Source organism: Nycticebus coucang, chromosome 17 (assembly GCF_027406575.1).
Source record: "Nycticebus coucang isolate mNycCou1 chromosome 17, mNycCou1.pri, whole genome shotgun sequence".
Classification (NCBI taxonomy): domain Eukaryota; kingdom Metazoa; phylum Chordata; class Mammalia; order Primates; family Lorisidae; genus Nycticebus; species Nycticebus coucang.
In genome coordinates this window covers 81,210,044-81,237,334 of record NC_069796.1, presented here as the reverse complement: position 1 = coordinate 81,237,334, position 27,291 = coordinate 81,210,044, and the positions used below count along the sequence as shown (strand labels likewise).

At 40.2% G+C, this 27,291-nt stretch overlaps 1 protein-coding gene and 2 pseudogenes across 8 annotated transcripts in view; 1 reads left to right on the top strand and 2 right to left on the bottom strand.

Moving 5' to 3' along the window:
* The window catches only part of NSD1 (nuclear receptor binding SET domain protein 1), a 209,858-nt gene that overhangs the window by 107,546 nt on the left and 75,021 nt on the right, over positions 1–27,291 (bottom strand). For all 8 annotated transcript variants that reach the window (XM_053566376.1, XM_053566378.1, XM_053566381.1 and 5 more), the window contains 2 exons: positions 13,374–13,546; positions 6,719–9,317 (listed from right to left, as the gene is read on the bottom strand). In XM_053566376.1, the coding sequence (XP_053422351.1) occupies positions 6,719–9,317; positions 13,374–13,546 (2,772 nt within the window). The remainder of the gene's footprint in view (positions 1–6,718; positions 9,318–13,373; positions 13,547–27,291) is intronic.
* Positions 593–1,562, top strand: LOC128568651 (uncharacterized; annotated as a pseudogene).
* LOC128568652 (acyl-protein thioesterase 1-like) lies at positions 14,843–16,183 on the bottom strand (annotated as a pseudogene).

The following is a 27,291-nucleotide window of genomic DNA, read 5'->3' as shown; positions in this document are numbered from 1 at the left end:
ACAACACCAAAAAAATAGCCGGGCGTTGTGGCAGGGGCCTGTAGTCCCATCTACTTGGCTGAGGCAAGAGAACTGCTTAACCCAAACAAGAGTTTGAGGTTGCTGTGAGCTTTGACGCTATGGCACTCTAGCAAGGACAACATAGTGAGACTCTGTCTCAAAAAAAAAAAAAAATAAAATAGAAAATACAATACAAAAATAAATAAAAATTTATAAAACTATGTTAATGGCTGCACAATATTTAAAGATATAATTTGTGCACTTTATAAGGAAGTGGGTATGAGGAAAAGTAATGAAGAAAAAAAATTTTTTTTTTTTTTTTTTTTTTTTTTGAGACAGAATCTCACTTTGTTACCCTCAGTAGAGTACCGTAGCATCACAGCTCACAGAGCCTGTAGTCTCAGCTACTTGGGAGGCTGAGATAAGAGAATCACTTAAGGCTCAGAGCCTGTGGCTCAACTGGCTAAGGCGTCAGCCACATATACCTGAGCTGGCGGGTTTGATTCCAGCCTGGGCCTGCCAAACAACAATGATGGCTGTAACAAAAAATACCCAGGCCTTGTGGTGGGTGCATGTAGTCCCAGCTACTTGGGAGGCAGAGGCAGGAGACTCACTTGAGCCCAGGAGTTGGAGGTTGCTGTGAGCTGCGATGTCATAGCACCTCACCCAGAGCGACAGCTTGAGGCTCTGTCTCAAAAAAAAAAAAGAGAGAGAGAATCAAACAATGGAGGCTACCAGTGGAACTGATGAGCTGGTTTCCAGGGAGCTGATGTCTATGGCACATGCTCTTTCTCTTTCAGCAGAATCGTATGGCAACGATCCGGATATTGAGATGGGTTGGGCCATGAGAGCAATGCAACATGCTGAAGTCTACTACAAGCTAATTTCATCAGTTGACCCACAATTCCTGAAACTCACCAAAGTGGATGACCAGATCTATTCTGAATTCCGGGAAAATTTTGAGAAACTCAGGATAGATATATTGGACCCAGAATAACTCAAATCAGAATCAGCTAAAGAGAAATAGAGGCCATTCTGCTTGAAGTCTGATGGGATCATAGAAGATTTCAACTATGGTACTTTGCTGCAACTAGACTGTTCTCAGGACTACACTGAGAAAAACACCATCTTTGCCCCCAGGATACAATTTTTTGCTATTGAAATTGCTCGGAACCGGGAAGGCTATAACAAAGCAATTTCCATCAGTGTTCAGGACAAAGAAGGGGAGAATGAAGCCAACAATGGAGGAGAGAAAGGAGCTGACAATGGAGGAAAAAAGGAAAGGGTCAACAGAGAAGGAGAAAAAGCTGACAAAGATAGCAACAAAAGTGGTGAAACAGCTATGTAAGGTAGACAGTAAGTAGCACTCTAGAAGCTATGACTCAGCTGAGCCTACGAGTACCATAGTGCTTTTTGCTCAAACTGTTTTGGTTGAATATACAATCGAAGGACACCCAAAATGATGTCTTTCTAGTCTGACAATCAGGAGTTGCTTTGGTAATTTCCTTACTGGCTTAAAAACTATTACTGGGGTCTTAGCTGATTATTTTTTTGGTGTGTTCTTTTTTGGCTCTCACCACTGGTCAAGTCAGAAATTTTGTAAATAAATTTCTTTTGACTCTTATCTATATCTGTGACTGACTTTAAAAGGGTATTTGAAGTTATTTGACCCTTCAAATTATTTTCATGTTTATAATTTCATCAGCATGTCTCATATGAAATGATTTATGCCAGTTTCTTAATGCTTCTCACTGTTCTGTGTAGTAAAGTTCTCTCAACCTGTTAATCTAGTGTTGGTATTAGAAGTCCTTAACATTGGGCGGCGCCTGTGGCTCAAGGAGTAGGGCGCTGGTCCCATATGCCGGAGGTGGCGGGTTCAAACCAAGCCCTGGCCAAAAAACCACACACACACACAAAAAAAGAAGTCCTTAACATAAGAATTGACTCTTACTCTGAGTGAGAATACTTCACTTATTTCATTCACTGAGGGAGAATAGCTCCCTGATTTCATTTGCTATATAGGCAAAAAAATTGATACATACTGATACATACTCTATGGTGATAACAACAGTAGCCTGAAGCTCCCAGACAAGTGAATGCAGCCCAGTTACTATCAGAAGAACAAAAGACTGGACCTGCTTCAGTACTTACTTCTCTTCTGGTAGCCAGATTGTTACCTGAAAGCTAGCAAAAAGAAATTAAATTTAAAACCTAACCGAATGGCTTCCCTTTTATAATGTAGTAGACAGTAGAATATGTTTATATACTAACACAAAATGAACATATACTATGTATTTAATTGATATTTTGTTGAGGTCCAAAAGTAGACAAATTGATTTTATGTGGATGAGGGAGTATATTATTCTGATGGCTTTTAAGAGTGCATCTTCAGTTACCTTCAAATGTATGTAAAGATTTGTATGTCTCTGTAGCGATATTGAACTTGACTGCTGAAACTAGTTAGAGGAAACCACAGTGTTTATAGTATATACAGTAAATAAAAGTCTGACCACAACATTATCATGCAATAAAGGATTTATCATAACAGAAAAAAAAAAAGAGAGAGAGAGAGAGAGAGAATCGCTTAAGCCCAAGAGTTAGAGGTTGCTGTGAGCTGTGATGCTGCAGCACTCTACCAAGGGCAACATAGTGAGACTCTTGTCTCAAAAAAAAAAAAAAAAAAGAAAGCACATGATATAATGATAGTTTAGTCAATTCACCAGGATGATGTAATAGTTATAAACATATAATTCACCTAACATCAAAATACCCAAATACAATGAAGCAAACACTGACAGAATTGAAGGGATAGAAAGACAGATTTTTTTTTTTTTTTTTTTTTTTGGAGACAGAGTCTCACTTTGTTGCCCTTGGTAGAGTGCCATAACATCATAGCTCACAGCAACCTCAAACTCTTGGGCTCAAGTGATTCTCTTGCCTCAGCCTCCCAAGTAGCTGGGACTACAGGTGCCCGTCACAACACCTGCCTATTTTTTGTTGCAGTCATCATAGTTGTTTAGCTGGCCCAGGCCGGGTTCGAACCCTCCAGCCTGGGTGTATGTGGCCGGCGTGGTACCATAACCACTGTGCTATGGGCACCGAGCCAGAAAGACAGATTTTTAATCCTCCATGTTACAGTAGTGGAGAAAAACATGAACATATTCCTCATAAAAGCTCAAAGAACATTTTCTAAGACAGATCACACATTAGGTCACAAAATAAGTCTTAAACTCAAGAAGTCTAAACTCATACTAAGTATTTGTTCAATCGCCATGGAATCAATAGCAATACAGACACGGGAAAATTCACAATTAATGTAGAAATTAAACAATACACTACTGAACCATTAATAGATGAGAGAAGAAATCACAAGGGAAATTAGAAAATATCTTTTTTTTTTTTTTTTTTAAGAGACAGAGTCTCACTTCATCGCCCTCGGTAGAGTGCCATGGTGTCACAGCTACCTCCAACTCCTGGGCTTAGGCGATTCTCTTGCCTCAGCCTCCTGAATAACTTCCTTTCTGCCAAAAATTTCCTCTCATTTTGTTTACCACAATTCTATAGGCATTCTCTAATATTCCAAAATCATTCTGTGAGACCAGTATTACTCTGATAATAAAGCTAAAGGTACTATAAAATAGAAAGCTACACTCTAATATCCCTTATAAATACTGATAGCAAACACCTCAACAAAATACTAGCAAACCAAATTCAACAACATATTAAACAGAATATACAGTGGAACCTCTGAAGCTGAACACTCAAGGGACTGTAACAAACTAGTCAACATATAGAAGTGGTCAACATAAGGAACTAGGCCTACTGTATTGACATATACACGTAGTGCATGCCCACTCTATAAAAATTAGGTCAGCTTAAGCATGTGGTCAGTGAAGAGAGGTGGTCAACTATGGAGGTTCTTTGTACATCACAACCATGTGAAATTTAATCCTGGGATCCAAGGATGCTCCAAAAATAAGAAAAATCAATCAACAGAACAGACCACATTGAAAAGGACAGGGCGACGCCTGTGGCTCAGTGAGTAGGGCGCCGGTACCATATACCAAGGGTGGTGGGTTTAAACCCAGCCCTGGCCAAACTGCAACAAAAAAATAGCCGGGCGTTGTGGCAGGTGCCTGTAGTCCCAGCTACTCAGGAGGCTGAGGCAAGAGAATCACCTAAAACCCAGGAGTTTGAGGTTGCTGTGAGCTGTGATGTCATGGCACCCTACCGAGGGGGATAAAGTGAGACTCTGTCTCTTAAAAAAAAAAAATTAATAAAGGACAAACAAAATACTCATATGATCATCTCAGCTGATGCAGAAAAGGCATCTTGACAAAATTCAACCACTTTTCATATTAAAAACAAAAACTATTCAACGAGGAATAAAATGTAGTTACATAACTATAAAACACTGACTAGGCTCGGCGCCCAGTCACTAGCTCAGTGAGTAGGGCACCAGCCACAAACACTGAGGCTGGTGGGTTCCAGCCCAGCCTGGGCCAATTAAACAACAATGACAACTGCAACCAAAAAAACAGCCGGGCATTGTGGTGGGCACTCGGGAGGCTGTAGTCCCAGCCACCTAGGAGGCTTAGGCAAGAATACCACTTAATACCAAAGAGTTTGAGATTGCTGTGAGCTGTGACACCACAGCACTCTCCCAGGGTGACATAGTGAGATTCTATCTCAAAAAAAAAATCCACTGCTGACTAAAATTAAAGAAGACAGGTAAGCCAAGTGTAGGGTCTCACACCTGTAGTCCCACCTATTCAGGAGGCTGAAGTGAGAGGACCACTTACAGCTAGTAGTTCAAGACCTGGACAACAGAATAAGATACTCTAAATAATAATAATGAGAAGAAGAAGAAGAAATTTAGCAGGGCCCAGTGGCTCACATCTGTAGTTTCAGGTACTTAGGAGGCTGAGATGGGAGGATCCCTTGAGGCGGAGTTCCTGACTAGCCTCTGCAACATGGTGAGACCCTCTCCCTCCAAAAAGGAAAGGCCAAGCTCAGTGATTCACACCTATAATTCTACTACTCTGGGAGACCAAAGCAGGAGGATGCCTCGAGCTCAGGAGTTCGGGACCAGCCTGAGCAAGAGTGAAACCTTGTCTCTACTGAAAATGGAAAAAAGAGCTGGTTGTTGTGGCACACTGGTAGTCCCAGCTACCGGGGAGGCTGAGTCAGGAAGATCACTTGAACCCAGGAGTCTGAGGTTGCTGTGAGGCAGGCTGATGCCACAGCACTAGCCTGGGCGGCAGAGTGCAACTGTCTGAAGAAAGAATTTTTTTTTGTTGTTTATGCATGGGCACATACACACACAAAAAGAACTTGTAGAAGAAACTTAAATGTCTGCAACTAATGAATGCATGTCCACCAACTGGTGAATGCATAAAGCAAAAGTGGTGTGTGTGTGTGTGTGTGTGTGTTGGAATACTACTTAGTCTTAAAAAATAAAGTGATCCTGGGGTGGTGCCTTTTGCTCAGTGGGTAGGGCAACCACCTACACAGAAGCTGGCAGGTTCCAACCCAGCTAGGGCCAGCTAAACAAAAATTGACAACTGCAACAAAAAAAATAGCTGGGTATTATAGCAGGCGCCTGTGGTCTCAGCTACTTGGGAGGATGAGGCAAAAGAATCGCTTAAGCACAGGAGTTTTAGTTTGCTGTAAGCTGTGACACCACAGCACTCTATTCAGGGTGATAGCTTGAGACTCTTAAGTCTCAAAAACGAAAAAGAAAAAGAAAGAAAGAAAGTGATCCTCTCATATGCTATAACAAAATGAACTTTGAGAGTAGTATGCTAAGTGAAACAAACCAAGCATAAAAAAGACAAATACTGCAGGGTTCCATTTACAGGAGGTACCTAAAGTAATTAAACTCATAGAACAAAAAGTACAATGATAGCTGCCAGGAGGCTGCCCAGAGAGACAAGTAAGGAGTTACTGTTCAGCGTGCATTCAGTGTCAGTCATGCAAGATGAATACATTCTAGCTATCTGTTATTGAACAATGTGTGTACAGTTCATCTAAAAATTGTTCATGTGCCTTTAACCCATATTTTTTAAAAAAGATGTGATAAAGCCGGACTTGAAAGGACCACATATTGTAAGCTTCCATTTCTATGAAATACACACATAAATCTATAAATTGGGGAAAACTGAAGAAAGACTGATAATGAGCTCAGAATTTCTTTTGGGGAAAATGTAAATGTTTGCACAACTTTGAATATACTAAAAACTACTACCAAACTGAGAAATCTTATATTTAAGGATACTGTTTTATCCTCAGTAACTATACTGTATAATGTTAATGCCTTGAAACATTTCTGTCTTGTTCTTCTTCTACTCGAGTAGCATAATGCGGCACTTACAGTATTTTTATTTATTCTTCATTACAGAAAGGATCTGAGATACTCAAGACTTTCAAATAAATATTATAAAATACCGTTATTTTTCTTCCAAGACCACATTGTCCCTTTTGTCCACAAACCAGGTGGACCTACCTTATATCTAGACAAAAGAAGACTAACATCTTAAATCCTAGGACCAGAGCTTCTCAATTACTTGCAGTAACACACTGCATCCCAAAAAGTTTACAGATTTTCTGAGGTAGGAAATAGGGAACAGGAGCAAAAACGTTATTGAGACTTGCTAAAAACTAATAGTATTATCAGCACTTTCTTAAATCCCTTCCTATCACAGTCAGAAGTCCTTACCTGGTTCAGGGAGCTCAGCCTGTGGTGTTAAACTGGGAATTCCTGGCTCCTTTTCCACATGCCCAAGGCTGGTGCTAGATTTGTCACGAATATTCAACTGTGACCCAACTGAATCTAAGTGGCCAGCACGATTGGTATCTGTCAGTGCATCCTCTGGTATGTTTGTTGAAGGAGGAGTTCTATGCTCTAGAAATTCATCCCGCTTCTCTTGTATAGGGTCACTAGAAAGCAAAACCCCAAAGGCACACTCAGAATTTTCTTTTTCCCTAAATCTGTTAGTGCGCTTACGAGGTTTAGTGCGCCTTTGGTTTAAACGCTGCCAGCGTTTTTTAGGCACCACTTGATTTACACCATTGGGTTCATCATTCTCACTGTTCATTTCAGAGTCCAGTTCTCGGCCCTTTTGGCCCTTTTTGTTTTCAAAACTAGGGCCTTTTTCTGGAATTTTATCTGGGTCAGGTTGTTTAACCTTGTTATCCAAATGAGTATCAGAAAGATCAGCACCATCTTCACCTGTTAAATGGCCTGTTAATTGAAGAGGTTCCTCTTTCCCCAGATCTTCCATCCCACCTCTCAATGAACCTCCTCTTTCTCTGTCTCCCTGCAGAGCAGCCTCAAGAGTCATAGCTGGAAGCCGATTCAGTTTTCTTTTGCGCTCTGTCTTTAAGGCTTTTCGGTTCACTGTATTCTTTCCCATCTGAGCTGAAAAAGCATCTCGCAATTTGGATGATGGCTTTGATCGCCCACAGTTGCGCCTGGTGACACAGTTTGGACGACTTTTGCCAGAAGCAGGATTATCTCTTCTGTTGGACATAAAACCAGGGAGGGATGCAGACAATTCCCCAGATACTGCAGAGTCCCCCCGACTAGGGATAGGATTAGCTGAGTCTTGAGTGCCATCTCCATTTTTTTCTGAATTGTGGGTGGAGCCTCCTGAAACCAAAACCTTAGAAGCCCCTGCAGGACTACTTGTGGAACAGTCCCCTCGACCAGAACTCCGATAAGAGACCAAGTTGGAAGCCGTCATCAACCGCTGTTCCTTGGTCTTACTATCATGCATATCTTTTAACATCATTAGTAATGTACTGAATTTGTAGTCTGGTTCAATAGGTATGTGATTCTGACTAGAAGCAGAAGAGAAAAGTAATGGTTTTGGTGGTTTTGATGTTCCAGACTCACTGACATCCTCACCTAAAGATCTGTAAGAGAGTTCCTTCAACTCTGACAAAACATGTTTCACCACTGCTGTTTCTATGTCATTTGAATCCCTGGTTTTCTCGTGCATGTTGTTCAGTAGTTTTAGCCCATCCACTTTCCCACTTTTAGAAATGCTGGCCAAAGGAGAGCCTTTCATATCAGAAGAGCAGCATTTCAAACTACAGTCTTCATTTGTAACTGGGGGTTCTACTATAACTGAAGTTTCTTTATGTTTGTACTTTATATTTCGAAACTTGGGCTGTTTGCTTTTTGAATGTAACAGAGGTTGACTTGTTGCTCCACCTTTTATTAGGGAGTTCTCACTAGAAATGCTTGATGTCATGCTGAATTTTGGAGAGAGACCATCATTTCTGAAATCTGATTGGGGTTTGTGGACAGGAGTGGCTACCGTAAGATCAGAGAGATTAACCCGAGATGTCTCAGTTCTAGGCTCTGCTGTCTTAGTACAATCTGTTAAATTGTCTGTATGTGAATTGGTAATGAGAAGTTTCTGCTTTGCTTTTACCCTAGAGTTTGTGCCTGGATACCTAGAATACTTTATCTTTTCATTTTTCTGCATAGATAACATGTTTTCATTTTTCTGCATAGATAACATGTTTTCTGTTCTATCAAAAGCATCTGTAATTTCAAGAACACTATTATCAGACTCTGAGCTGTGCTCTACAGGATCCAGATCACTGCTCCCATCATCAGAAGTGGTACAGATACTAATGGAATCACTTCGTTTTTCCTCATCACCTGCTCCAAAATAGCAGAGCTGCACTTTTGAACTGCACAAGAGACCTCGCTGGGGTTTCTTCTTTTCCCCAGAACGTTTTGAGATCAAGGCACCCTCAGGCAAACCCAATAAAGAGTCACAATTTGCAGTCTCAAATTCTTTCTTTGCAGTGTTTTTTCCACAAGAAGAAAACAGAAAATTTCCAGGGACAGTGCTGGACCCTGTGAGGCTGTTTGCTATCCTAGAAAGTTCATTAGATGCCTGCTTTTCAGATACATCTCCAGAGATAAAGTTTAGGCCAAGGTTTTCTGAAATCTTTCCCCTCCGTTCTTCCTTATGTGCTTCAAATGGCATGAAGCCCTTTTTCACACTAGTCCTTTTTGGATTATCAGAGCTTTTCCTAGCGCGAGACTTAGCACAAGGCTTTTCTTTCTCATCTGCAGAATGTTCAGAATCAAAAGCCAGAGATTTCAAGCAGCCGTTAAGCAAAAGATCATGTTCTGATTCAGGATCATTTGTACAGTCCTCAAATAGCACATCTTCCTCACTGTCCAACTTGATGGAACTGGTTACACATTTTCGATTCTTTGACCCTCTGGGAACATCATACTGTTCAGCAAGACCAACACTGGCTTCCCATTTACTCAAAATTTTCTGAGGAACCTTAAATTTAAAGGAGAAAAAGAACATCACTTATCAGAGAAATGGGAAAGATGATCAATAAACACCTCTCAAATTAGAAGCTTTTCCAAACTTGTTGGACTTCTATAAGGCCCTTTTATGAGGCTAGCCATTTAGGTAGCACCTGAGCTCTCCTAGAGCTTAACCTAATAGAAATTCTCCAACACTGCTGCTTCTACAAGAGCTCTTATTGGAGGAAAGAGACTGATCTCAGAAACACTCTATTCTCCCTACATTTATAAGCACAAAGGAGTCAACTGTAATTTAGACTAAAACCAATAATATTACATTTCTAAATCAAGGAAGACCCAGAACCTTCCTATTTACTACACTGTATTTCAGAATAAGGCTTTATTTTCACCCTGACTTATGAAGGGCAAGCATATGTTCACTTGCCTTAAATAGCAAAAGGTTAAAGAAGATAAACACAGAAAAAAATAGGGCAGGAAAAATGGGTCATTATCTACCCATAGGGGCCCTGAAATCTTAAATTCTAGTTTTCACTACACACCTAGCTAATCGATACTCTTCTGCACATGTTCCATGCAAACTAGATTCTAACAAAACTGTCTCCCAGGCTTAATAATGCAGTCCAAAGATACCTAGACACACAAGAGTAAGGAAATATGTGTGATTTTTCCTTAACTTCTCTCAGGATGAGGATATTGAGGCCCTTGCCTCCATGACAAACACTAGTTGAGGTTCTACCTTCCACTTGGTGTTCCCAAACACTTTTATACTTGTGAAGGGGGTGTTATGGAAAGCATGTAAAATTACTAGAATGGTAGGTAACCTCCTCTCATAAAGGAATAAACTGCTCATCTTTTTTTGTTTGTTTGTTTTGTTTTGTTGCAGTTTTTGGCCGGGGCTGGGTTTGAACCCACTACCTCCGGCATATAGGGCCGGCGCCCTACTTGTTGAGCCACAGGCACCGCCCATAAAGGAATAAACTGATCATCTTTTACATACACGAATTCTCTTAACTGTAACCAGAGAAAAACAATTTTTGAGAGCCAGAAAGCATTAGTAAATTCCTCTGAAAAGAGGATTATAACATATATAGCTAAAAGGCATAACAAAAACCCTGGAATCACCTCACTCCCAATCATCCAAAATATTAGAAAGCATGGACCAGGCTAAGTGGCTACAACTATAATACTAGCACTGGAGGAGGAAGCCAAAGCAGGAAGATCACTTGAGGTCAGGAATTTGATACCAGTCTAACCAAGATCAAAACCTTGTCTCTACCAAAAATAGAAAATATTGGCCAGGAGTAATGGTGTGCGCCTACAGTTCCAGCTACTCAGGAGGCTGAGGCAGGAAGAGGGCTTGAGCCTACGGAGTTTGAGGCTGCAAGCTGTGATGACATCACTGCACTCTGCCCAGGGCAAAAGAGTGAGATTCTATCTCAAAAAAAAAAAAAACCAGAAAGCATGAATTTAACCCCTTTACCCTAAAAGCAACATATTCTGATTATTTTCATTAAAGTGATAACCTTATAAAATATTTAGTATTTTATACTTATTTCTTTTTTTAACACTTATTTCTAATCTTCACAACAGTTCTATAAGGTAGATGTTATCATATTAGTTTTAAAAGTAAAGACACCAAGTCATAGAGGAATCAAGTGGCAGACCATGAATACTAACTAAATTATTCTAATTATTATTCTTTAAAATAATTTTAAAATATTTAAATACAGGGAAGTTTAAAACATCAGTCTCAGAAAAACTATTTCTCCATCTAATTGGGGGAGAAAGAATATTAAACCACAAAAACAGACTGCAGAGTGGAGGTGTCAAAAGCTGGGAAACAAGAAGAGAAAATGGGGGAGTTATTATTTAATGGGTAGAATTTCCATAATTATAGAGATGGATAACAACACATTATGAGTGTATCTAATACCATTTAACTGTATGCTTAAAAATGGTTACGATGAAGCCAGGCTCATGCCTGTGGACCCAGCTACTTAGGAGGCTAAGAAAAGAGAATTGCTTAAGCCCAGGAGTTTGAAGTTGTTGTGATACCACGGTACACTACCAAGGGTGATAAAGTGAGACTGCCTCAAAAAAAAAATAAATAAAAAAGGTTAATTTTAAGGTGATAAGTTTTATGTTATCTGTATATTAGCACAATATTTTTAATGGAGGAAAAAAGAATATCAAAAGAAAAATCAGCAAAAATTTTTTTCCACCAGTTTGAACACAAAACATCAAACAAAAGAAACAAAACTACAGTGTTGATGAGTAAAACATAAACACATTTGAAACTGCAAATGTAAGCACTGGCAAAATTAAAAAACAAAAAACTATTAAAAGCCTTATCTAATGTTCTATCAAAGCATCCATAATCAGGGCACAGTGGCTCATACCTTTAATACCAGCACTCTGGGAGGCCAAGGCAGGTAGATCACCTTAGCTCACAAGTTCGATACCAGCGTGAGCCAACCACCAGACTCCTATTAAAAACAGAAAAACTAGCCAGGCACTACAACAGGCGCCTGTAGTGCCAGCTACTTGGGAAGCTGAGGCAAACCTAAGAGTTTGAGGTTGTCGTGAGTTATGACGCCACAGGACTCTACTCAGGACGACAGAGAAAGACTCTCTCTAAAAAACAAAACAAAAGAAAGCCCAAATTTTCTCATTTTTAAGAGAAAAGAATCAGTCCAGAGAAACAGAATTAGAATACTTCATTTTAATGATCACTTCTGTCTCACATAAGAAATAACAAAACAGGGCGGCGCCTGTGGCTCAGTGAGTTGGGCGCCGGCCCCATATGCCGAGGGTGGCAGGTTCAAACCCAGCCCTGGCCAAACTGCAACAAAAAAATAGCCGGGTGCTGTGGCGGGCACCTATAGTCCCAGCTACTCCGGAGGCTGAGGCAAGAGAATCGCTTAAGCCCAGGAGCTGGAGGTTGCTGTGAGCTGTGTGATGCCACGGCACTCTACCAAGGGCCATAAAGTGAGACTCTGTCTCTACAAAAAAAAAAGAAATAACTGTAACTTCTGAGTGAAGCAGCAGAGATAGCTGAAAATCATTTCTCAAAAAATTGCATGTTATATTCTTCTTAGTAAAGTATCTCAAGAATGGAAGAAAAAGTATCCAATGTACTCAGCCCTACCATGAAACTAATTTATGGCTTTCACATAAAAGCTATAACCCAGTTACAACCTAAGAACAGGGGGAAGGGGGAAAGGGGAAAGCGAGGGAGGGAGGGGGGAGGAGGGCAGAGGGAGGGAGATTGGTGGGATTACACCTGCAGTACATCTTACAAGGGTATATGTGAAACTTAGTAAATGTGGAATGTAAATTCTTAGCACAATAACTAAGAAAATGCCAGGAAGGCTATGTTAACCAGTGTGATGAAAACGTGTCAAACGGTCTATGAAACCAATGTATGGTGCCCCATGATCACATTAATGTACACAGCTTTGATTTAATAAAAAAATATATATATATAGATAGCAAAAATAAAAAATATACAGATAGCAAAAAAAATAAAATTGCATGTTAGTATTTCTAAAGCTAGGCCCACATGACTGCAAAAAAAAAAAAAAAAAAGGAAAAGGAAAGGAAAGAGGAAAAAAAGAAAAATAAAAAAACCAAACCCTGCTTCCTAGCTATTTTCTTTTTTTATTTCTTTGAGACAGAGTCTCACTTTGTCACCCTCCACAGAGTGCCATAGTGTCATAGCTCACAGCAACCTCAAACTCTTAGGCTCAAGTGATTCTCTTGCCTTAGCCTCCTGAGTAGCTGGGACTACAGGCCTGCCTATTTTTAGAGATGGGGTCTTGCTCTGGCTCAGGCTGGTCTCAAACTCCTGGGTTCAGGCAATCCATCCACCTCGGCCTCCCAGAGTGTTAGGATTACAGGTTGAGCCACTGCACCTCGCCTTCTTCGTGGCTGTTTCTTTGGTAACAGATACCCTACTCCCAAAAGAAATAACCTAATTCAAAACTATAATACACTTCTTTCCTGTCTCCCCTCTACCAACCCCAAAGAAGATAATTTCTAAAAGGCCTTTTGTTTTTGTTCCCACCTTATGCCTATATCCTTTTTCTTTCTGTTTCCCTCTTCTTCTAAGGACAGGTAGCTCTTCAAATTGATGTCTGCCTTCAAACATAACGATTGCTTTTCCAGCCACCCAGGCTCTCTCAGAAGGGTCTCCGAAAGCCTCCACGTAGTACTGCCGATAGGGCCTCCGGTTGGAAACTAGATAAAGACAAAAACCAACATCATTACTTCAAAAACATGACTTACTTTTCAAAAAAACACCCATACCACTGTAGTCAAAGAAACCCGTTTATAAACAATTAACATGCTAAAATACCTACTGATCTAGATCAACTGAAGTAGGTCACAGACAAGGAAAATTTTAAGTATTCAAATGATGTGACAAAAAAAGCTCAAGAGCTCAAGAGCTAGCCATATGGTGTGGCGGGCGCCTGTAGTCCCAGGTACTCAGGAGGCTGAGGCAAGAGAATTCCCTAAGGCCCGGATTTGGAGATTGCTGTAAACTGTGTGATGCCATAGCACTCTACCGAGGGCGATAAAGTGAGACTCTGTCTCTACAAAAAAAAAAAAGAAAAGAAAATACTCAAGAGCTTAATGGGGAAAAAAAAAAAATCAATTCTTTAGTCTAGTGAAATAGTGTATATTCAAAACCATTAGAGATTGACTAATTAATCATAGCAAATTAACACAGCACACTTACAGTCTCAGCTATGCAGGAGACTGAGGCAGGAGGATCACTAGAGTTCAAGAGTTCCAGGTTGCAGCCCATTTTAAATTAGGTGTGGATTTCTTAAAACAATCAACACTAAAAAGTAAAGGATATAAACCTCATGGTATACGAGATATTTTAAATTTAATGACTTCAGAGAAGGCAAACTCAGGGCCAAACCTTGGTTTTACAGAGAAATCTGATATTTAAATTAGGGAAATTTAAAAAGTGAAATCCAAAGCTGGGCATGGTGGCTCAAACCTGTGATCCCAGCACTCTAAGGAGTCCAAGGCCAGTGGATTGCTTGAGCTCAAGAGTTCAAAACCAGCCTGAGCCAAGAACAAGACCCTGTCTCTACAAAAAATAGGAAAAAACTAGCCAGACGTGCTAGTATGTTGCCTATAGCCCCAGCTACTTGGGAGGCTGAAGCAAGAGGACTGCTTTAACCCAAGAGTTTCAGGTTGCTGTGAACTATGATGATGCCATGGCACTCATTACACATAGGTGACAGAGTAAGACTCTTTCTCAAAAAAAGGGGGGGGGGGGGAGAAGTTGGGAGAATCCCACAGAATCAAGAAATCAAGTTAACCTACAATTTCTTGGTTTTCCTATGTTGTCTATATACAATTATCAAAAGTTAAAATATAAATCCAGTCTACACATAGAAAACACTACAATCAAATTTATCTAGTACATATGTATCTCTACATGGCATTTTAGCGTCTTTTTTTTTTTAGTAAGAATTAAGTTTTATTTCACATTGATAGAAACCGTGAAAAACACTGCATAGACTTAAGTCACAGCATGCATATATCATTTATATCTTAACTACTCATTTATACCTGAACAAATTTTTTTTTTGTAGAGACAGGGTTTCACTTTATTGCCCTTGGTAGAGTGCCGTGGCATCACACGGCTCACAGCAACCTCCAACTCCTGGGCTTAGGCAATTCTCCTGCCTCAGCCTCCCAAGTAGCTGGGACTACAGGCACCTGCCACAACGCCCAGCTATCTTTTTGTTGCAGTTTGGCCGGGGCTGGGTTTGAACCCGCCACCCTCGGTATATGGGGCCGGCACCCTACTCACTGAGCCACAGGCGCTGCCCTACCTGAACAAATTTTCATTAAGCATCCTAGTAATTTACAAATCATGTAATAAAAAGGCTGGTTGCATTATTTTATTATTTTGGTGAATTACATTTGAGAAAATAGAAGCTAGCTGTTTCACCTATTTTAACACTACTAATTTTCTGAATCAGATTATAAGAATACATGTATAAAAATTTAAAAGATCATAAATTTCCTACGAGGAGACTATGTCACTGGCATGTATTTGCAAAACATTTTAACACTGCACACATTAGAAGTTTGAAGATTGGGCATAGGAAAAAGTTTACATTCTATTACAATGATGCTGGTGTGCTTCTACCAACGCCTCTTAGTGACATCAATCAATTGGATGTAGGAGTTTATCAATGAATTGCTTGACATCCATCATTTCCTGCTGACATGAACTGTGCATCATGTCTTCATAGGCTTTAAAGGTTACACTGGCTGGATTTACTGATGTTTTTAGTTTTTCAGCAGAGAATCAAACCTCTGGAGAACCAAAGGGTTGCAATCTCTATGGCACTGAAGAATAGAAATATCCATGTCAGCGCCACTGATAGGACCCTGAAATAAAGCCTGAAGTGGAAATCAGCAACTGAGTGCTGTGACACCTGCCAGTTTCTGCTGGGTGGTGAGAGCAGTGTATAAAGATAAAGTTCCACCCTGAGAAAATACTCCCAAAATAATTGTTAGAAGGAATGCCATTCTTCACCTGATCCATCAAAGCCTTTATACTTTCTGCTGCATGTTTAATTCCAGGTTCATCTCCCTGTGACTCTGGTGACAGCCCAATAATATCAAACGAAGAAGGCATAGCCATGTTCATATTCAATGTAACAGGCATAACTGGTGGATGTGGGCAGATATATTTGATATGTGAGCTCTGATACTGCCAAAGGCTTCTGCCCATCCATGCCCAATATTCCCCAATCCATGAAGAAAAACCACTGCAGCAGTGGCCTTCCGGGCAGCAGGCACGATGGCAGGTAGCGGAACAGACATGATATTGCCGGACATATGTCAGCTCGGCCGACAGCATTTGTGAAAGGGAGAATTGGCACCTGGCCATGGCCCAAGGGCATGTGAGCAGCAAGTCCTGGCCAACCCCAGAGGGCACTCGCTCAGGTGCTTGCCCATTTTAACAACTTTTATAGCATTAAAAATGGGTTGCAAAATTCTGTGCCACACAGAATTTCTCACTTTCTTTAAAAGGAAACAAAAAACATTTCATATGAAAATTCACTATAATTCGCACAAAATTCCATTTCAAAACAGATGTAGTTTCAAACACATAAAAAAATCGAAACATCTCTTTGAAAATGATGACAAACCTACTTCCCTCAGAATGCAAAAAGAAAATAAAATGAAATTTTACTTCAGATTTATAAACTCAACTGTAGAACAGGTACAAACAACTGTAACAATTTTCAAAACTCCTAGCTAAGAGTAGCCCCCTGGAAGAAAAAAAGTAAATACAAAGGCAGGTTCTCTTATAAATGCTAGTCTCAAAAATGTACAAATGGTATTTATCTATAAAAAGTGGCTTAATAATGAAATCAAAACCTGGTTAAGGGTGGCGCCTGTGGCTCAGTGAGTAGGGCACCAGCCCCATATACCGAGTGGTGGCGGGTTCAAACCCAGCCCCGGCTGAACTGCAACCAAAAAATAGCCGGGCGTTGTGGCGGGCGCCTGTAGTCCCAGCTACTCCGGAGGCTGAGGCAAGAGAATCGCTTAAGCCCAGGAGTTGGAGGTTGCTGTGAGCTGTATGAGGCCACGGCACTCTACCAAGCGCCATAAAGTGAGACTCTGTCTCTACAAAAAAAAAAAGAATAAACTGAACTCCTTATTTCCCATCTATTGAATTAAAACCTTCAATGCAAATTACCTATAAACAGGAATTAAAATTGGTTAAGATACACATAGATATACCTATAAAAAGGTTCCTAAAGTTAATTTAGAAAACAAACCATCCTCCCATAAATAAATAAATCGAATTAATAAATAAAGAACTTCTGATGTGCCAGTACTACGAAGATGAGAAAAGGAATTGATTGCATAATGTGGGAGTGTCCAACTTGCCAATTTTGTGAAGACTTTTTCTACTTATCTGTAGTGTCAGTTATCACCAAAGTATGCCCTGACTGTTTTTTGGAATTTTTTTTGCTAGTCAGCTTTCATTAGTGTTTGTGCATTTACTATATGGCCAAAAACTCTTCAATCCTTCCAGTGTAGGGCAGAGGGAGAAAAAAAGGGTTGGACATCTCTGGCCTAATGGTTAAAATAAATATATAAATAGACTATAGTTCAATAGCAATAACATAAATACTCATTAAAAATAAACAAAAGTGAAAACCATTAACTGGAGGAAAAAAACGGGATACCCGAACAATTTTTTTTTTTTTGAGACACAGTCGGTCTCAAGTTGTCGCCCTGGGTAGAGTGCAGTAACATCATAGATCACAGCAACCTCCAACGGGTCTCAAGTGATCCTCTTGCCTCAGTTTCTCTATTTTTAGTAGATATGAGGGGGTCTCACTTTTGCTCAGGCTGTTCTTGAACTTGTGAGCTCAAGTAAGCCACCCACCTCAGACACCCAGAGTACTAGGATTACAGGCGGAGCCATGGTACCCTGCCTGAACGATTTTTAAAGATGAAGATTGTTAGGGAGATAATTCAAATATGAGGTCCTAGAACGCTCAAAGGCATAAATGAACAAAACAAACTGTACGTAGTTCAGAACGCTAAATCACAAAGTAGAAGGAAGGAAACCTAAGGAAGGTTAGACACTGGCCAGACCTAAAAACAATTTTTCCACAGCACATTAAGAGTTTCACCATTATCCTGCAGGCAATGAAATTTGCCTCATTTAAAACAGTCAAAAAGGGACCTGATCAAACTAAAAAGCTTCTGCACAGCCAAGAACACAGTAAGTAAAGCAAGAAAACAGCCCTCAGAATGGGAGAAAATATTTGCAGGTTACCTCTGACAAAGGTTTAATAACCAGAATCCACAGAGAACTCAAACGTATTAGCAAGAAAAGAACAAGTGATCCCATCTCAGGCTGGGCAAGGGACTTGAAGAGAAACTTCTCTGAAGAAGACAAGTGCACGGCCTACAGACATATGAAAAAATGCTCATCATCTTTAATCATCAGAGAAATGCAAATCAAAACTACCTTGAGATACCATCTAACTCCAGTAAGATTAGCCCATATCACAAAATCCCAAGACCAGAGATTTTGGCGTGGATGTGGAGAAAAGGGAACACTTCTACACTGCTGGTGGGAATGCAAATTAATACATTCCTTTTGGAAAGATGTTTGGAAAACACTTAAAGATCGAAAAATAGATCTGCCATTCAATCCTATAATTCCTCCACTATGTATATACCCAGAAGACCGAAAATCAAATTATAACAAAGATATTTGTAGCAGAATGGTTATTGCTGCCCAATTCACAATTGCTAAGTCATGGAAAAAGCCCAAATGCCCATCGATCCACGAATGGATCAATAAATTGTGGTATATGTACACCATGGAATATTATGCAGCTTTAAAGAAAGATGGAGACCTTACATCTTTCATGTTTACATGGATGGAGCTGGAACATATTCTTCTTAGTAAAGTATCTCAAGAATGGAAGAAAAAGTATCCAATGTACTCAGCCCTACTATGAAACTAATTTATGGCTTTCATAGGAAAGCTATAACCCAGTTATAACCTAAGAATATGGGGAAGAGGGAGTAGAGGGGGGGTTGGGCAGAGGGAGGATGATTGGTGGGATTATACCTGCGGTGCATCTTACAAGGGTACATGTGAAACTTAGTGAATGCAGAATATGATTGTCTTAACACAATAACTTAAAAAATGCCAGGAATGCTATGTTAACCAGTGTGATGAAAATGTGTTGAACTGTTTATAAAACCAGTGTATGGTGCCCCATGATCGCATTACTGTATACAGCTATGATCTAATACTAATAAAAAATAAATAAATAAAATAAAATAAAAAATAAATAAAACAGGCAAAAAAAGGCCAGGTGCAGTGGCTCATGCCTGTAATCCTAGCACTCTGACAGGCCAAGGCTTGTGGATTGCTTGAGCTTTAGAGTTTGAGACCAGACTGTGCAAAAGCGAGTCCCCATCTCTACTAAAAATAGAAAAACATTATTATTTTTTTTTTTTTTGTAGAGACAGAGTCTCACTTTACCTCCTTCAGTAGAGTGCCATGATGTCACAGGACTCACAGCAACCTCTGGCTCTTGAGCTTCCGCGATTCTCCTGCCTGAGCCTCCCAAGCAGCTGGGACTACAGGCACCTGCCACAACGCCCGGCTATTTTTTGGTTGCAGTTCAGCCCGGGCTGGGTTTGAACCCGCCACCCTCGGTATATGGGGCCGGCGCCCTACTCACTGAGCCACAGGCGCCACCTCAGAAAAACTGAGGCAAAAGGCTCACTTGACCCCAAGAGTTGGAGGTTGTTGCAAGCTATGATGCCACAGCACTCTACCCATGGTGACAGCTTGAGACTCAAGTCTCAAAAAATAAAATAAAATAGGCTCAGCACCCATAGCACAGTGGTTACAGCACCAGCCATATTCACTGAGGCTGGTGGGGTTGAAAACAGCCCAGGCCAGCTAAACAATGACAACCGCAACAAAATATAGCCCGGTGTTGTTATGGCAGGCACCTATAGTGCCAGCTACTTGGGAGGCTGAGACAAGAGAATTCCTTAAGCCCAAGAGTTTGAGGTTGCTGTGAACTGTGACGCCATAGCACTCTACCAAGGGTGACACAATGAGACTGTCTCAAAAAATAATAATAATATAGTAAAATAAAACAGGTAAATATAGGCTCAGTTTTGCATCTTAGAAATGTGAATTTTCTTCACTTTCAAATAAAACAATAAGAAACAAGATACTCACTAGACCAGAGATCACCAATGTAGTATAGACATGAGATGATTAGAACCTGAACTAAGGCGGCAAATATGGGAAGAACAAAATGTTGAAGATATTTTTAAAAACAAAATTCATTCCCATAATCCCTGTGATGTGGGAGGCAGAAGCAGGAAGATCACTTGAGGCCAGGAGTTGAAATCCAGCCTCCCCAAAATAGCAACACCCCATTGCTACAAAAAAAAAAGGTTTTAAAAATTACCTAGGCATTCTGTTGTGTGCCTGCAGTCCTAGCTACTTAGCAGGGTGAGGGAGGAGGCTCCCTTGCGCCCAGTATTCCAAGATTACATTGAGCTATTTGACTGTACCACTGCACACCAGCCTGAGAAAGGGAGCAAAGCCCTGTGTCTCTCTCTTTTTTTGAGGGGGAGACAGAGTCTCACTATGTAACCCTCAGTAGAGTGCTGTGCTGAGACAGCTCATAGCAACCTCAAACTCTTGGGGCTTAAGTGATTCTTTTGCCTCAGCCTCCAAGTAGCTGGAACTAAAAAAATTAAAAATAAAAAACTCACACATCACAATCAAGTAGGTTTAATCCCAGGGATGCCAGGCTGGTTTAACATATGCAATCCATAAACATAATTCAACATATCAACAGAAGCAACAACAAAGACCATAGGATCCTCTCAACAGAGGCAGAAAAAGCATACAACATCCCTTTCGAATTATAACACTTAAGAATATAGACATATGTAATGCTAGCACTCTGGGAGACCGAGGTGGGTGGTCTGCTTGAGTTCATGAGACCAGCCTGAGCAAAAGCAAGAGCCCATCTCTATTAAAAGTAGAAAAACTGAGGCAAGAGGATCGCTTGAGCCCAAGAGTAGGAGGTTGCTGTGAGCTATGACAGTGGCACCTAACTAGGGCAACAGAATGAGACCGTCTCAAAAAAAAAAAAAAAAAAAATATATATATATAGGCATAGGTCGCACATTTCTGAATCTGATCGAAGTCATCTACAACAACACAGCTAATATTATACTGAATGGAGTAAAACTGAAAGCTTTTCCACTTAGAACTGGAACCAGACAAGGTTGTCTTCTATCACCACTTCTATTCAACAAGTGCCAGAAGTTCTAGCCAATACAATCATGCAAGAGAAGGAAATTAAGGACATCCAAATGAGGGCAGAGGGAACTTTCACTCTTTGCCAACGATATGATCTTATTCTTAGAGAACCCCAAAGGCTCAACCCCAAGACTCCTGGAAGTGATCAAAAAATACAGCAATGTCTCAGGATACAAAATCAATGTCCACAAATCAGTAGCCTTTGTATATGCCAATAACAGCCAAGATGAGAAGCTAATCAAGGACACAATTCCCTTCACAGTAGCTTCAAGAAAAATGAAATACCTAGGAATATACCTAACAAAAAAGGTGAATGATCTCTACAAGGAAAATTATGAAACCCTAAGAAAAGAAATAGCAGAAGATATAACAAATGGAAGAACATACCATGCTCATGGCTGGGACGAATCCACATTGTGAAAATGCCTATACTACCCAAAGCAATCTGTAAATTCAATGCAATCCCCACTAAAATACCATCATCACACTTTCAAGATTTGGAAAAAATAATTCTTCATTTTCTATGGAACCAGAAGAAACTCCATATAGCCAAGGTGATCCTTAGTAATAAAAACGAAGCCAGAGGTATCACCCTACTACACTTTCAGATATATTACAAGGCCATAGTAATCAAAACAGCATGATATTGGCACAAAAATAGAGACACTGACATTTGGAACCAAATAGAAAACCATGAGATGAGTTTCATGATATGAAATTAACCTTACAGTTACGTGATCTTTGATAAACCAAACAAGAACATACACTGGGGAAAAGAATCCCTATTCAATAAATGGTGCTGGAAGAACCGGATAACCACATGTAAAAGAGTGAAAATGGAACCACACCTCCCACTACTTACAGAAATTCATTCAAGATGGATAAAAGATTTTAATCTAAGGCATGAAACAATAGAAACTTCGAAGAAAATGTGGAGAAAACACTCGAAGATATCAGCCTGGGGAAAGATTTTATGAAGACGTCAATGGAATTGCAACAACAAAAAAAACAAATGAAACTTAGATAAACTGAAAAGCTTCTGTACAGCTAAGGAAACAACAACCAAAGCAAACGGACAACCTTCAGAATGGGAAAAGATATTTACATATTATGAATCGGACAAAAGCTTTTGATAACTAGGATCTACAGAGAACTCAAATTAAGGAACAAAAAAAGACTCAACAATCCATCTATCACTGGGCAAGAGAGATGAATAGAAAAAACCTTCTCTAAAGAAGACAGACAAATGGCTAACAAACATATGAAAAAAATGCTCATTATCCCTAATCATCAGTGAAATGCAATCAAAACTACCCTAAGATATCACCTAATCCCATTAAGAATGACCCATATCACAAAATCTCGAAGCTGCAGATGCTGGTATGGATGTGGAGAGAGGGGAACACTTTCTTTTTCGTTTTTTTTTGGAGACAGAGTCACTATGTCGCCCTTGGTAGAACGCTATGGCGTCAACAGCTCACAGCAACCTCAAACTTGGGCTTAAGCGATTCTCTTGCCTCAGCCTCCCAAGTAGCTGGGACTACAGGTGCCTGCCACAATGCCTGGCTATTTTTTTTTGTTGTAGTTGTCATTGTTGTTTAGCAGGCCCAGGCCAGGTTCAAACCCACCAGCCTCAGTGGATGTGACTTGAGCCCTAACCACTGAAGTACCAGGGCTGAGCCAAGGGGAACACATTTATACTGCTGGAGGGACTGCAAACCAATACAACCTTTTTTGGAAAGAAGTATGGAGAATCCTCAAAGAACTCAAAATAGACCTCCCATTTGATCCTGCAATCCCATTACTAGGTACTTACCTAGTAATGGGATTGCTAAGTAGATGAATAAAAAAAGAATTAAAAAAATTCTTTTACAGTAAGGACAAATGCACTAGACTGTTTATTGCCGCTCAATTTACACTCTCCAAAATGTGGCAACAGCCTAAATGCCCACCAACCAAGGAATCAGTTAATAAGCTATGGTATATTTATGCCATGGAATACTATTTAGCCACTAAAAAAGATGGAGACTTTACATCTTTTGTATTAACCTGGATGGAGGTAGAACACATTCTTCTTAGCAAAACATCACAAGAATGGAGAAGCATGGCTCAGCACCTGCAGCTCAAGCGGCTAAGGCGCCAGCTGCACACACCAGAGCTGGTGGGTTCGAATCCGGCCCGGGCCTGCCAAACAACAATGACAACTACAACCAAAAAATAGCTAAGCGTTGTGGCAGGCACCTGTAGTCCCAGCTACTTGGGAGGCTGTGGCAAAGGAATGGCTTAAGTCCAGGAGGTGGAGGCTGCTGTGAGCTGTGATGCCAAAGCACTCTACCCAGGGCGACAGCTTGAGGCTCTATCTCAAAAAAAAAAAAAAGAAAGAAAAAGAAAAAAGAATGGAGAAGCAACAATCCAATGTACTCTGTTCTAATACGAACGCAGTACATGAGCTAATGGGGGGGGGGGAAGGGGGGAAGGGAATGAGCAAGTAAGGAGAGGGGAAGAGGGCAGAGGATGGAGATCAGAGTGTATGGCACACCTCTTAGGGGTGGGACACAATTATAAGAGAGACTTTATCAAACAAATGCAATCAGTGTAACCTAATTCTTTGCACTCTCAATGAATCCCAAACAATAAAGAATAACAATAAAAAAATAAAGACTTCATATATACTCCAAAAGTCAGATTAAACAGATATGTATACAGTATTTATAGAGATTTACAATGACAAAAGATAAGTGCAAATGTTCCTTGATTAATAAACAAAATATGATCAACAAAGGAATTTTAGCTTTTAGGAAAAAACAAAATTCTGAAACTTGCAACAGTATAGATGAACCTAGAAGACATTATGCTAAGTGAAAATAAGCCAGACACAAAAAGAATTATTAATCCAGAGTTTTAAATTATTTATACTAGGTAACTAGAATAGCCAAATTCACAGAGAGAAAAAGATTAGTGGCTACCGAAGGATAGGGGCTTGCTGTTAACTAGGGATGGAGTTTTTGTTTGGGATGATGGAAAAATTCTGGAGATGGATAGCAGCAATGCTTGTACAAAATATGAATATACTTAATGCCAGTACTTGAAATGGCTAAAGCAATAAATTTGTTACATATATTTTCCCATGCTTTCTTTACTTTTAACAAAGTCAAATAACAAACATTGGTGAGAAAGTGGAGAAATCAGATTCCTCACACACTCCTGGTGGGAATCCAATGGAGCAGTCACTTTGCAAAAACAGTACCTAGCAGTACTTCATGAATTACACAGTTGACATTTGAGCCAGTAATTCCACTGCTAGATATATACCCAAGAGATATAAAAATATATATCCCACATAAAATCTTTTTTTTGTTGTTTGTTTGTAGAGACAGAGTCTCACCATACCGCCCTCGGGTAGAGTGCCATGACGTCACATGGCTCACAGCAACCTCTAACTCTTAACTCTTGGGCTTACACGATTCTCTTGCCTCAGCCTCCCAAGCAGCTGGGACTACAGGCACCCGCCACAACGCCCGGCTATTTTTTGGTTGCAGTTTGGCAGGGGCTGAGTTTGAACCCGCCACCATCAGCATATGGGGCCGGTGCCCTACTCACTGGGCCACAGGCACCGCCCCCACACAAAATCTTATTCATAAATATTCATTAGAAGCATTATTCTCAATAGCCAAAGGTGGAAACTACCCAAAAGTTCATCAAATGATGAATGCATAAATGTTACTTAACCATACAATGAAGCATTATTCACCAGAGGACATACTAATATAGTGAATAATATCACCATAGAAATGAAGTACTCGTATACAAAAATAGACCTTGAAAACACTAAGTAAAAGGAATTAGTCACAAATGACTGCATACATGATCACATTTACAGATAACAATGGTTCAACTTAAAATTTTTTCTTTTTTTTTTAAGACAGAATCTCACTATGTCGCCCTGGGTAGAGTGCTCTGGTGTCACAACTCACAGCAACTTCAAACTCTTGAGCTTAAGCAATTCTCTTGCCTCAGCCTCCCAAGTAGCTGGGACTATAGGCGTCCACCACAACGCCCAGCTAACAACTTAGAATTTTTTAACTTGACAATCGTACAAAAGAAACATGCATTCAGTAGAAACTATGCTTCGAATTTCTGATTCTGATCTTTTCTCAGGGTAGCAATATGCAGTACAATAGTCTTTTTTTTCTTTTTGAGATAGGAGTCTCACTTTGTTGCCCTCAGTAGAGTAATGTAGCGTCATAGCTCACAGCAACCTCAAAATCTTGGGCTCAAGTGATTCTCTTGCCTCAGCATCCTCAGCAGCAGGGACTACAGGAACCTGCCACAACGTCTGACTATTTTTTAGAGATGGGGTCTTGCTCAGGCTGGTCACCAACCTGTGAGCTCAGGCAATCCACCAGCCTCTGCCTCCCAGAGTGCTAGGATTATAGGCATGAGCCACTGGGCCCACCTACATTACTCTTTTGTGGTGCTGGGCAGTGGCCCACAGCTCTCAGTCAGGCATGTGATCATGATGATAAACAAGCAACACTCTAGTATATTATGTTCGCAAATGATTTTGCCTACCGTTAGGCTAGTGTAGCCCATATAAGGTAGGCTGAGTTAAATACAAAACCCATTTCATAATAAAGTGTTCCATACCTCAAATAATTCACTGAATACTACACTAAAAGTAAAAAAGTTTGTATGGGTATTCAAAGTGCAGTTTCTACAAAATGCATATCACTTTTCCAACATTTTAAACTCTGAAAGTTCTAAGCTGAAGGATCATCTACCTATATATGAAATGCCTAGATCTATGCAGATAAGAAATAGATTAGTGGCTGCTTCAAGACAGGACATATGGGGATAGGAAAATGAAGGAGTGGGTAGCTAAAGGGTACCCACTGAGGTTACTTTCTCAGGGTAATGAACACATTTTACAATTTATGTCTTGGTGAAACCTTCAAGTACGGAGTTGGGCATATAGATCTCACGCTTTGGAAAACACTTAGCATTATAGATATAAATTCAGTTTACTGATGGCAATTTAAAACTCTGAGTTAAAAACTCTGTTTTTCCAACAGGAGCAGTGGTCACAACTGTGATGCTAGAACTCTGGGAGGCTGAGGTAGGAGGATCACTTAAGGCCAGAAGTTCGAGACTAGCTAGAGCAAAAGTGAGATTGTCTCTACTAACAATAGAAAAAAGTTAACCAGGTGTGGTGGAATATGCCTGTAGTCCCAGGTATTTTGGAGGCTGGGGCAGGAGGGTCACTTGAGTTCAGGAATTAGAGGTTGCATTGAGCTATAATCATGCCACTGCCACTAGCCAGGGTGGCAGACTGAGACTAAAAAAAAAAAGGCTGTCCTTCAAGAAGGACAGAAGACGACTATTATGGTCCAAATAAATTTCATTATTCTGTGTCTTACAAAATTCATTATGCTGAAGTCCTAAGGTGTTCAGAGGTGGGTCCTTTTGGTTAATTAGGTTTAGATGAGCTCTTAAAGGTGGGTCCCGCCCAATGAGAAGAAAAGGGACCAGAGTGCTCACAGGCAGAAGGTCTCAATCTCTCTCTTCCTGTGAGGATACAGCAAGAAGGTCTAGAAGCCAGGAAAAGAGCACTCACTAGGGAATCAAATCAGCTGGCACCCTAAACTTATACTTCCAGCCTCAGAACTGTGCAAAATAACATTGTTGCTTAAGTCTCTAGCCCATGGAACTTTACTGTGGCAGTATGAGCTAAGACAAAGAAAAAGGGTCAGTTTAAAAATTTTCCTTCCCGTCATTTAAAGGTAAGGTAGAAGAGAATCCAATAAAGGGGAAAAAAACAAAAAAAGGGAGTATCTACCTGTACCAAATATCCAGAAAATTAAAAAGTAGTATACACTGGACTACCAGATCACAAATGACCCTATGCTTAGAGCAATGTTAGGGGAATAAAAGAGAGTGCAAGATTTCACTGAGTTCAAAAACAGTGGTATATAGGAAGTAGAGAAAGTCAGTGACTTGTGCCAACACAGTTATCAAAGGTAGGTTACAGGTGCCACAGGAAATAAAGAATCCTATGTAGGGTAAGCTTTTAGAATAGTTTACTCAAATGTCTGTTTCAGTCCTA